This window comes from Tasmannia lanceolata, unplaced genomic scaffold (genome assembly GCF_043159265.1).
Source record: "Tasmannia lanceolata isolate RefF3 unplaced genomic scaffold, GAP_Taslan_0.1 ptg000018l, whole genome shotgun sequence".
Lineage (NCBI taxonomy): Eukaryota > Viridiplantae > Streptophyta > Magnoliopsida > Canellales > Winteraceae > Tasmannia > Tasmannia lanceolata.
In genome coordinates this window covers 54,415,195-54,427,898 of record NW_027518695.1, presented here as the reverse complement: position 1 = coordinate 54,427,898, position 12,704 = coordinate 54,415,195, and the positions used below count along the sequence as shown (strand labels likewise).

Here is a 12,704-nt window from a genome sequence, read left to right as displayed (position 1 = left end):
TCGACCGAACCTGTGAACAGGTCGCCTACATATCCCAAGGTAGGAATCAGGTCGTGTGTAGTTCAGGGCGAATGCCCCTAGTTTGAAGATAAATTGTTTGATTTTTTTTTTCCTTTTTTCTTTTCTTTCTGGAACAATTAACTTCTCTTCTTTTGGAACTTGTCCCTCTCTTTTTTTTTTGAAAGGATTGAATTTCTTTTCCTTTTTGAATCGACCGAACTCGGTTCAACCGAGTTGCCTACGTACCCCAGTATAGGGATCAGGTCTCGCGTAGTTCGGGGAAATGCCCCAAGTTTGATGGGTTTTCAAGAAAATTTGATTTAGGCTCGAAGGGTTTGCAAATCGGTATTCTTTTGACATTGGGTTTTGATTTTGGGATTTAATCGGCCAAAGGAGGCCTTTCGATGTTCAGATTGGGAATCGATCTAGGTTACTAGAGTCCCTCTGGTACTGATTATTTTTTTTTTCTCTTTTGTTTTTTTTTTTTTTTTTCGCGGAGTTTGACGGCATTTCCAGGTAAGAGATAATGGATCTTCTTCTTTCAAGATTCTAATACGTGCTTTTGACTTTCATAGAGCGAAACTTGTTCTTTGACATCCTCCATCTATGGATTCGTACTCTCGATATCTGATGATCACTTTTCATTGTTTGCTTTTGAACTTTTCATCTTGAATTTGTTGGCTTTTTGTTATGAATTTGAGAACCAAGGTCATTGATTGGAAATATGAAAGTTGTTTCCACTCTATGCCCCTTGTATAGCATATATCTTCTCACTTTCTTCCTTTTCTTTGAGCTTTCCATCTATGTCTTGCCCCTGGTATCGGTTGTAGCTTTTCTAGACAATCTTCTTATTCTTGAAATAATTTTATCAATTCTTCACACTCTTTAGAGGGTAATGTATTTTCAATCGGCATTCACTGAATCAAAGTTTCAGTGCCAGTGTTTATCATTTCAATTTCATCTTTGAAAGGTTGGGATTGACGCTCCTCCTCTCGTTCAAGTAATTGCTGTAACTCAAGTGGAGTTTCGTCAATTTTGTCCTCATTTGAAGAGGGAGTCTTATTTTAAGATCAGAAGCACACTTAAGAACAGACACAAGTGAACTTTTTGGAACTGACTGAAATTTTATTTAAACAAAAGCTATTACATCAGACGACCTATCCTGAACATGCTCAGGATTCACAACTCTAAATAAGAAAGGGAAACAGAAGATAACTTGCCTGGACTAGGCATTGACCTTTAACTGTAAGACCGGACTCAACAATTATACTGACCATGATGACTGACTCAACATAAAATAGTAAGTGACTAAAACTTTAACTGCTGCAACTGTTTGGCGTTGAAGGCTCGGCGAAGGCTGGTTCGTTCTGAACATCATCATGGCTGATACTTTCAATTTTGGACAATGATGACTGATTCGCATAGGGAAATGCCCCTAGCTCAATGATTCTGAGAGTGAACTCTGAAGGACTTAGCAAAATAATCTTGAAAAAGGTAGCCCCTAGAGGAGGAACAGACCAGGGGTACAAGCAAGATTGGATTATCTGGACCAGGCATGATCAGATCATGAGAACGCATAATCGAAAGATTGTGAGATTCTGCATCTGCCAGTTAGGGGATGGCATGAAGATACGATCGAATCGTATGACAGAAGAACGAAAGACGCACGATCAAAAGATTAGATGAGATAGCATAAGATTGCTTTCAACGGATAGATCATGAATGACTAATCCTATGAGATCTTTGAAAATTATGGGATTTATATCCTAACCCAAAGGGAAATTTTTTTTTTTTTTTTTTTTTCACATTTTATCAGTGTTACCTGAAGGCATCAACCCTAATCCTAATCTATCGGAGTGGAGAGAGAATCTCGACTCATGACTTTGTTCGTGTATCTAAGGACCGATCGTGACCATTGGAAGATGGACCACGGCCTAATCTAGACACCAATGGGTAGGATATCCTAAACTAGGCTCACACACATGATGCACATGTGTTCGTATACTACATGCATGTGTGGGTTAATCTAGGGGTAAGGCCAAGAGTTCCCTTAGCGCGAATCCCTGTTCGATATACTGTACCAGTGTCCGGCGTATCAGTACGTGAACAAGAGATCCGTTTACGTACCATAAAGGTACTAGGCTAAGGGTGGAATGCTTCTCTAGCACAGAGGCACCAGGTGATGAAATCCCAGTCAACCATGCTAGATAACACTCCGGGTTCCTAAAATAGGACGTGTGTGCACGTGAGATGCAAGAGTTTAGATGCAAGTGATGTAAGTGTGTGCAATATGTTTGCGCAATCTATGATGCCCTCAGGTTTTGTTAGGTTAAGTTCGAGTAAAATGTGATGAGAAAATAAAACAAGACAAACTAATCTAACAAGTATAGAGTTTTTATGAGCCAGTTAAATTAAATTCAAATGAATTATCTTTTGAAATTTTAATGAAGTTAGGTGGTCCCCAGCAGAGTCGCCAGACTGTGGTACCCGGATCCCGCGAGAGGGGTGTGGGGCGCGAGCCGCCGCTCTCTCTCTCTTGGTCTCTCGTATCCACGCGATTGGCGTGTGCATTTTATTATTGATTTGAATTAATCTTTCCTGTGAACTTGGGATCACTAAGGCAATCCGAATTCCACACGAAAGAGACTGACAGAGTCGCCACCTAGATGTGGGATCTAGGACCCGTAATTAACCAGAAATCTAGACTCGCTACCTGGTTACGAGAATGGAAGGTATGGGGAGTTATCCACCACATGCACCATTCTTGCCCGATAATCGGTCTTCGATTCCAAAAGCTAACTCTTTTAAATTTATTTTAAATGGCTCATTCAACTCTATGTTAATGTGCGAACTAAGTGACATGCATCCTATGATCTAATTTCAATGTGAATCCTAAATGTGTATCTTGATTTATTAATTTGTCTGGATTCAATCTAAGTGAAAGTTCTCCTAAAATTCTAATTTCATGGAAAGTCCTAAGTGATTTGATTAAGCATTTACAAGAAAATTAATATACAAAACACCACAATTTGTTTGTGGTGCCGACTCGCGGGTGGTATGCCATCAGACATCCAAGCTGCCTACGTACCCAAGCCTCACTGGGATCAGAGTCGACGTAGTTCGGTGCACCTAAGCTAAGTTACATATGCCTAACTCAACTAAGACACCGACCTAGACGGGATTGACTGTTTCAACAGTTTTAGGAGAAGTTATTTAATTCAAGTTGAAGATTTTATTATCTTAGGATTTCATCTAAGATGCTATATGATTCTCATCTAAATGCAAATGGTCCCTTAGACTAATGCAGGTTTGCCTTACATCCTAGTTTACTAGGCTTGTCCTAGGGAAAGATTGGGTGACTAGTGTAACTAGACCTATGGCACGGTTGCTATACATAGCAAGCGTCCGTGATGAGGCCGGACTCCTAACTCTAGGACTCCCTAAAACCTAAGACTCCCTAAAACTTAGGACACGACACGACACCGGTGTTCCTAAATTGGGCTCTAAGGGTCCTTACGACGGAAACCATAATCCAATGGTTCCGAGAGACACGAGATGAATCGAGATGATGAATAGTGTGAGGGAATGGGAAAGATAGAGAAAGGTGCGACTGAACTTGGGAGTGCCAAATTGCCTACGTACCCCGTGATGGGGATCAAGCCACACGTAGTTCCACTGGGGAGGTTACTTGGATTTTGGAAAACAGAATTGGTATTTGGATCAGGAATCGGGTTTGTATTTGAGCATTGGACTTGAGATTCAGAAACATTGATTTAGCAATGGGATTTTGGAATTGGGAATTTGCATCAAAGAATTGAGCATATAGGAATCATCAAGGGTTTGAATTTTGGGAATTCAAAATGGGCGGGCTTATGAGATTCGGCCAAATGGATTCAGACATGCGACTCAGATTGTGTTGGGATATGACTTGGTTAGGCAAAAGGGAGGAAGTTCTATTAGGTGTAAACGGGCATTAGTAGAATAGGGGAATGACTCGGTTGTGACATGGAAGGCCGCCACTTGGTCGAATGCGACTCGGTTGCATTGGGATGGGTTGATTAAGGAATTGGATTGAGTCAACTAAGGGGAGAGTCCAATCGGTTAAAGAGGTTGAGCATACTCGACTAGAGAGTTGGGTCAACTCGACTAGGGAGGTTGGCTAGAGTTGACTCAGTTGAGCTGGGTTGGGATCCCACTTGGTTGGATTGTATTGGGGCGATTTGACTTAAGCTGCAGGTGGCCTGGCTGGGTTAGATTTAATGTAACCAGATTTATGGATAAATGGTGTGCCTCAGTGAGTGGACAAAGGTATGGCTTGGGTTGATGTGACTCGGTTATAGGGTTTAAGGCTTATGGGTATGGGGTTTAGTGAGTTGGGTCTAAGTTAGGAGCAAACCCGAGACTAGCCATGGTCTAACCAGGAGGAAGCAGGGTACAAACCAGGGTGCGGACCAGGGTGCACCAGGGTGCGAACCAGCAGGGAACCAGGGTGCGAACCAGCAGGGGAACCAGGGTGCAACCAGCAGGGAACCTGGGTGCAACCAGCAGCGAACCTGGGTGCAACCAGGGTCTAACCAGAGTGCGAACCAGCAGGGAACCAGGGTGCGAACCAGTATCGAACCTGGGTGCAACCAGCAACGAACCTGGGTGCAACCAGGGTCTAACCAGAGGCTAACCAGGGGGAAAACAGACCCTACATGCTTCCTAACATGGTTTTTCTTTTAAAGTAAAAGATATGTATGAAAACAGACCCTACATAGAATTGAAATAAATGCCTACCTCTTTGGAACCCACTTTGTGTTTGATTTTTCTTTGATGTTAATTCTTTGAAGATGATTCCTTGCTTGATAATGACTGCTTTTGATATATATCACCCAACGTATAAAATCACCCGATCCGGCAAGGATGGCCGAACCCTTGAAGAGATGAGGGAGAGGGATGAATTTTCTAAGAGAGGGGTTCTTTTTCTTCTCCTCTTCTCACTTCTCCCTCTTTTATGGTGGGATGAGAGGGTATTTATAGGAGAATGGGATAGGAGGTTAGGTGAGGTTAGGTGAGGTTAGGTGAGGTTAGGTAAGGTTAGGTGAGGTTAGGTGGTTAGGTGAGGTTAGGTGAGGTTAGGTGAGGTTTGGATGGTTAGGATGAGAGGAGAGGTTAGGTGAGGTTAGGTGAGGTTTGGATGGTTAGGATGAGAGGAGAGGTTAGGTGATTTTGGATGGTTAGACCCAGGTCAAGATCTGCCATTGATCTAACGATTTACGGAAATCGGGTCTCGGAATGGAATCAGGGTCCGGGCTATGAAGTGACCCTAGCTTATTTTGTCCTGATTGATGATTCGTAAAGTCAGATCAAGATATTAATGACCTAAAACATATAAATCAATGATAGAGGGGGTTCTCACATGGATTTAACACACTAATTTCTTTGTTGATTAAAACAAAACAAAATGGGGTGTCTACAATAGCGATAAGGAGCTTTCTGATGCGGAAAATTCTTTCAGCGGCTAGTCACTCTGGGCTGGAGGCTGTGGGGTGAGTGGGATTTTGGAGGGGCTCTTTCCCTTTTTCTCTCTCCCCCCCTTCTCTCCTTTTTTTTATTGGGGGTCTTGGGGGTCCGGGCCTGCGTGCCCTTATCTTTTTGTCTTCACTCTCCTCCCCCTTTTTTGTAGGCCCGTGGGCCAGAAGGAAATAGTTAAGAATGGCTCTTTTTTTTTTTGTATTTATGACTTGTACCTTATGTTTCCTTTTCCTTTGCATAGTAGCCGAATTATTCCGAGCGGAACGGTAGAAGTAAGACCGGGCCTTTGCTATGCGACCCGAACCCTTTTCGCTGTGCTTGGTATTTTTCCTCTGGTGGTATTCCATGCCGGGCCCTTGTGATGGGTCCGGAGCCTTTTCCCACCGTACGGGGTATTTTCCATCTTGTGGATTTGTATGCTGGGCCCTTGTGATGGGTCCGGAGTCTTCTGCCACCGTACGGGGTATTTTCCATCTTGTGGATTTGTATGCCGGGCCCTTGTGATGGGTCCGGAGTCTTTCGCCACCGTACGGGGTATTTTCCATCTTGTGGATTTGTATGCCAGGCCCTTGTGATGGGTCCGGAGTCTTTCGCCACCGTATGGGGTATTTTTCAGCTCGTGGAAATGTATGCCGGGCCCTTCCTTCCCCTTAGGTGGGGAGAATTTAGGGATGGCTTGCTAGTGAAGTCACTTAGAGGTAGGGGTAGCAACGTCTTTTCAGTCGGGGGCATGGCGCTTCGATTTTTGGCGGTTCCCTCGAATTTCCCAATCGGCGTTACATGTGCGCGTCCCATGGGATTAGAAGGAAAGGGAGATCAATCGACGCGTGTTGAAACCCTAGCTCTTTTTAAAGCCTTTTGGGGATTTCATTCTTTGTCTTATTTCTATGTCTTCCTCGGGTGAAGCGGGCTTTCTTCTGCGGCGATTTTTCTACGTGTTGCTCTTCACCAACTTGCTTCTGGTTTTTCCTCGTTTGTCTGCCCTGGTGAGTTCTGTGCTTCTTATTCCGTCCGACATTTGATTATTTTATGATGTCTGTCGCAACCGGTTCTCAGAGTCCGTCTTCCGAGTCAGTAGAAGTAGTGGAGAGGGCTCCGCCAGGGAAAAGGAGGCGGTTGGTAGAGGGCGGGGGCGACGACTCTCGAGATGTACAGCTGCCCAGGGAGTTCGAAGATAGCTCCAGGGCTTCTGGATCGTCGTTGGGGGCCGCTCCCTTGGAATCTCCTGCTCGAGTCTCTTCCGCTCATGAGGCGGAGATTAGGGACATTCGGTCTGGTGCCGTTATCCGTCTTGGTGGGGTGACATGTTATAGGAGTACTTTGGAAGAAGGGGCGGCGGAGAAGATTAGGAGGGAGTCTCACATTCCCGATGATTATGGGATTAGGGTTCCTTCCTCTGAAGAGAGGGTGTGTGAGGGTATCACGGAGGAAGAGGTAGCTTTCTATGTGAAGGCTTTCCGGGTTGGGATTAGGTTTCCGCTCTTGGCTATTATAGTAGAGGCCTCGAGTTTCACCGGGTGGCCCCCTCCCAACTGGCGCCTAACAGTTGGCGTACTCTTTTGGCCTTTGTGGCTAAGGCGGGTCTTCACAAGATTCAGCCTACCCTCCCTTTGCTCCGCGGTTGTGTTGCCCTTAGCCTGTTGGTGAAGGGGGAGGATAGCTGGTTGTATCTGACCCAGCGTCCTCAGGTGAAAATTGCGGTGAACTTGCCTTCTTCTACTAAGAAGTGGAAGGAGGAGTATGTGTTTATTATTACTCCGTCGGACGCTGGTTGGGGCATCCCTCGTGCTTGGAGGCGCTCCATTGAGTGGCGAAGGAAGTCCCTCCCCGACGAGTCCGACTGTAGTAAGTTTGACTTGGGGAAGCTCGCCTCTAGAGAGGCTATTGATGTTTCCAAGTTTAGATGGGAGAGGGGTCTGAAGAGGCTTGGTTTGCTCGGAGCTGTGGAGAGGAGGGTCCGCTGTACGGGTGAGGAAACGGGGGAGAGTTCCGCCAGTCATCGCAGTGAGCCTTTTTCCCTGGGTTTGTCCATATGCGCCTTAAGCATTTTTTTTTTTTGAGTTGTTGTTTTTCTTTGCTCTGAGTGGTTGTTCTCTTCTGTTTTTGACAGCAGGTATGTCTTCTTCCGGTGATGCTGGCAGGGGAAAGGGGGTCGCGGCGGCGGCGACGAAGGGCCTGGTGAGCCGCAAGAAGATTCCCACCGATTTCATGGCCGCGGCCAGGTTGTACCGGTCGCAAACTAAGCTTCCTGCATCCGCGCTGTCTAGCTCCTCTGGTTGATCGGTCGGAGAAAAGGGTACGGCCAGGTCTCCTCACCGGGAGTTGGAGCCTTCCGCCAAGAGGGTTGCTCCTTCTGGCACTGAACAGGGGAAAGCCGGCCGTGCGGCGCGTCCTCCTGCCTTTACGGAGGACGTGCCGAGTCGGTTGGAAGAGTCGGTTATGACCAAGCTGCTTCTAGAGCGGATGGAGCTTTCTTCGCAGTGCTTTCGTACGCAGGGAGAACTGTTTAAACCCGACTGGAAGATTGGTGTTGAGGATAGCGCCCTTGGGAATCCCCGAGTCGGGGTGGAGCTAGGGGTGACGACCGCCCTTCCTGGCGATGAGGCTGAGTTAGAAGGGTTCGACCGCAGGGCCCTGGGGGCTCGGTATTTTCAGTCGACGTCCTGCGTAAGTACCGGGTGGCCGGCTTCCCTGCTTGTGCTTTTCCCTTTTGTTGCCTTTGAGACCGCGAGTGGAAATTTCCTAACGGTTTGCTTTTGGCAGGCTCAAAGCTACGCCAGGAAGATGGTGCAGTACCTGGTCGAGGATGAGTCTGAGATAGGCGCTTTTGAGGAGCAAGTCCGAAAGCTGAGCGAGGACTTGGAGAAGGCCCAAGCGGAAAAGGTGTCGCTTGGCGACACTATTTCTCAACTTCGGGCGGACCTCCGAACAACCGTGGATGGGAGAAGCTGTGCGGAAGATAGATTGGTGGTGGCTCGACAGAAGCACGCTGAGGAGATGGCGAAGGCACGAGAGGAATGGCGGGATTCCGAGGAGTTTATCAAGGCCGCAGCCTCGTTCAACGTGGTTGAGATAGATGCTTTCGTTGAATGCCGGCGGCGTGTTCGCGAGGTCGATCCTTCCTTCCCTCTAGAGAAGTTGGTGCATGAGGCAGAGGAAGGCGTTCCGGAGGATCTTTTGCAGGTGCCGGTGGATACACCGAAACTGGTCGAGGAACCGGCGGTTGCCTTGGAGGCTCCTGTAGTTACTGAGACCTCTGCGGGGGCTCAGTGAGGCTCGGACGCCTTGGGGATTTATTTCTTTTTCATAGTTTTGTTGACATGCTTGGTTTGTAATAACTTTTGAATTCTCTTTCTTTTCTCTTTCTCTTTTTTCTTACATGCAATGTGCCCTGGGCCATTTGAGCCTTTTAGTATTGAATTTCAATTTGATCAGCGAGAATATTTCTAGTTCACCCCGTGGGACGTCTTGTTTGTGGAAGGACTATCTTCCCCTCGAGTGATCAGCTCGGGGTTAATGGGTCCCGCCTGCCCTTTAAGGGGAGGTCTTTTTTTTCATGGGGAGCGTTTTAGGGTATTTTCGGGGGGATCAGCCCCGATGCTACCTCTGTCCCACTCCCTGTCTTTTTCCGGCCCTTCATTTGTCATAGGCCGGAAAATGGAGATGCACATGGCTCAGGTAGAAACGTTATTCCATTGATTTGTAAAGGGAGAACATGGCTTTGTTTCTAGAAATCACAAAAAGGAAACAAACAAAACATCAGTCATATCTAAAAAGAAAATTACGGACCTTACCCTACCTTCTTACTGGTAAAATTCTCGGAGGTTATCCATGCTCCAACTTCGAGGGACTGGGGTCCCGTCGAGGTGCTCTAGCTGGTAGGCCCCGGGGCGAAGTGCTCGAACGACCCTGTAGGGTCCTTCCCATTTTGGTGTGAGTTTCCCGGTGTTGCGGGGGTCGGATACCTCCGCCCGTCGTAGTACTAGTTCTCCAGGCTTTACTATGCGCTTTTTACTCGGGCGTTGTAGTATCGTGCCACCCTTTGCTGGTAGGAGGCGGTTCGTAGGAGGGCTTGCTCTCTTTTCTCGAGCACGAGATCAAGAGTGTTCCGGAGGAGCTCAGAATTTTCTTGTTCGTCGTAGTTCTCCGTGCGGAAGCTGGAAAGGCCGATTTCCAATGGAATGACTGCTTCGGCCCCGAAAGTTAAACTAAAAGGGGACTCCCCAGTCGCGGCCCGCGGCGTCGTTCGGTAGGCCCAGAGGACGCCAGGGAGTGCCTCTACCCAGTTCTTTCCAGCTTCTCCCAGTCGCTTCTTGAGGCTCTAGAGCAAGATCATGTTAGTTACCTCCACCTGCCCGTTGGCCTGCGGGTGTGCTACGGAGGCGAAACGGTGTTCGATGCTTAGGTTAAACAGAATCTGCCAAATTCAGCACTTACGAACTAGGGTCCGTTGTCTGTTACAAGTGTCCTTGGAATGCCGAAGCGGCATACCACGTCATGATAGAAAAACTTCTCCGTCGCTTTTGAATTGGGCTTTGTCACGGCTTTAACTTCGACCCACTTGGTGACGTACAGCATCGTGTGTCGCCCGGGGGCTTTTGGGAATGGCCCGAGCAGGTCCATGCTCGACATGGCGAAAGGCAGGGGCCCCGCCATCGCGGTGTATGGGGTGGCCGTTTGACGGGAGGTGGCTGCGTACCTCTGGCACCGGCTGCATTTTTTGACAAATTCCTTGGCGTCCCTGAGGATCATAGGCCAAAAGTAGCCGTGCCTTATGATTTTCTGAGCTAGGATCCTGCCGCCTCCGTGGTCTCCGCAGATTCCTTAGTGTACCTCTTGTAGTGCGTATTCCGATTTGGAGGGTACCAGGCATCGGAGGTACGGCCATGTGTATGACCGTTTGTACAGTCTGGGTCTGTGGACCACGTAGTGGGCAGCTTTTGCGGTTAGGCGTCGGGCTTCCGTCTTATCCTCTGGTAGTATCCCGTCTTTCAGGTATTGCATGATGGGATCCATCCAGTTTGGCCCTGGTGGAATTTCCAAGACTTGTACCTCGTCGATGCTGGGGTGGGATAGTATCTCTGTGAGCACGGTGCCGAAGTCATGCGTTTCTTCGGAGGCCATTTTTGACAATGCATCCGCTCAATTGTTCATGTCTTGTGGTACCTGGAGGATCTTAACTTCCCCCATTCTCTGAAGCTTTTCTTTTACCTTCTGGAGGTATCGCTTCATCTTGGGGCCCTTGGCCTCATATGTCCCGTTTACTTGATTGACGACGAGCTGGGAATCGCTATAGACTTTTAACTTTCTTGCGCCGAGGTCCGTGGCTAGGCTTAGCCCTGCTAGCAAGGCCTCGTGTTCGGCCTCGTTGTTGGATGCTTTGAAATTTAGCCGGAGGGCGTATTCTAGTGTGAATCCTTCGGGGCCGTGGAGGACCACTCCCACCCTGCGCACTGTTTTACCTGCTGAGCCATCAACGTGCAGGGTCCAGTGAATCTCGCCGCTTTGTTCGGTGGGGCCCCTGTTGTTTTCCATTATTGCCGGTTCTGTGGCAGGGGCTGTAGATTCTACTATAAAGTCGGCAAGGGTCTGGGATTTAATGGCCGGCCTCGGTCGGACTTGTATGTCGAACTCTCCCAACTGGACGGCCCAGCTTACCATCCTGCCCGAGGTCTCCGGTTTTTGGAGAATTCTCCTTAGGGGCTGGTCAGTCAAAAGTACTATGGGGTGGGCCTGGAAGTAGGGGCAGAGTTTCCGAACGGCGCTGACGACTGCGAGGGCAAATTTCTCTATGTTTAAGTACCGGACCTCCCCACCGTGGAGGGTCTTGCTCACGTAGTACACCGGGTGTTCCTTCTTGTCGCTTTGCTTGGCCAATACCGCACTTACCGTCGTAGGGCTGATAGCCAGATATAAAAATAATTCTTCCCCCGGCTCAGGTTTGGCGAGTACGGGCGGTGTCTGAAGGTACTGTTTCAAGGCGTCGAAGGCTTCTTGGCAGGCCGGGGTCCATTCGAATTCTCGTATGTTTTTTAGCTGTTTGAAGAAGGGCTGACATTTCTCCGCCGACTTGGGCATGAAACGGCCGAGGGCGGTGATTCGTCCTGCCTCTGCACCTCTACCGCTGTTGTCGGAGCTCCATGTCCAGGATGGCCTGGATTTTTTCGGGGTTGGCCTCGATGCCTCTCTGGCTAACCACGAACCCTAAGAACTTCCCGGAAGTCACCCCGAAGGCGTATTTTGCGGGGTTCAGCTTCATCCGAGCCCGTCGCTTTTTACCAGCATGTCGTCAACATACACCTCCACGTTCCTTCCGATCTATACCCGAAATAGCTTGTTTACGAGCCGCTGGTATGTGGCGCTCGCGTTTTTTAACCCGAAGGGCATGACGGTGTAACAGTAGACACCCTGAACGGTAATGAACGCTATTTTCAGGATGTCTGGTTCATGCATTTTCACCTGATTGTAACCCGAGAAGGCATCTAGGAAGGTCAGGAGCTCGTGCCCGGATGTGGCGTCGATGAGCTGGTCTATATGCGGGAGGGGGGAGGGGTCTTTCGGGCAAGCCCGGTTTAGATCTGTGAAGGCTATACAGGCTCGCCAGCCACTCGGGGTACCGGATCTCTCTGATAAATCCGGCTTGTAGCAGTTTCTCCACTTCGGCTTTTATGTGAGTTTGGCGCTCTACTGCGAAGTTCCTCTTTTTCTGTCGGACAAGTTTGAGGGTTGGATTCACGTTTAACCTGTGAACGGCCAATTCCTTGGGTATCCCGGGCATGTCCTTAGCGGACCATGCGAACACGTCTTTGTTGGCTCTGAGGAAGTCGATCATTTGGTCTCGTAAGGTGCCTTTCAGCAGGGAACTGACCCGAACTTGTCTCTCTGACTGATCTTGGGCTATGGGGATGGAGTCTAGCTCCTCGGCGGGCTCTCCTCTGATCGTACGAGCCCGCTGCCGGGGGTCTTCGCTACCGATCGTGAAGTTTTCGGCCGGGACGTTGCTTCCTCTTAGGCTTGCCGCGTAGCATTGGCGGGCTACCATCTGCTGCCCCCGAACTTCCCCTACTCCGGTTTGAGTGGGGAATTTCATCTTGAGGTGGGGGGTGGAGACTACCGCTCCCAAGTCTCTCAGAGCAGGGCGTCCTATGATGGCGCTGAAGATGAAAGGTATGTCTACGACCATGAAG

General features: G+C 48.6%; 1 protein-coding gene and 1 long non-coding RNA gene across 2 annotated transcripts; both read right to left on the bottom strand.

The window, feature by feature from the left end:
- Positions 1 to 1,104: 1,104 nt before the first annotated feature.
- On the bottom strand, positions 1,105 to 5,318 carry LOC143851256 (uncharacterized). The gene is made up of 2 exons (XR_013236271.1): positions 4,780 to 5,318; positions 1,105 to 1,604 (listed from the first exon to the last, which is right to left on the bottom strand). It is a non-coding gene; the product is annotated as an uncharacterized LOC143851256 (long non-coding RNA).
- Positions 5,319 to 10,659: 5,341 nt separating this feature from the next.
- LOC143850467 (uncharacterized) lies at positions 10,660 to 11,178 on the bottom strand. Its single transcript, XM_077359717.1, has one exon. It carries the CDS (start codon positions 11,176 to 11,178, stop codon positions 10,660 to 10,662), a length of 519 nt encoding a protein of 172 aa, XP_077215832.1.
- Between the last annotated feature and the right edge of the window lie 1,526 nt (positions 11,179 to 12,704).

Coding starts and splice junctions, on each gene's coding strand:
- LOC143850467 (XM_077359717.1), bottom strand. CDS start 11,178: ATGGTAAGCTGGGCCGTCCAGTTGGGAGAGTTCGACATACAAGTCCGA.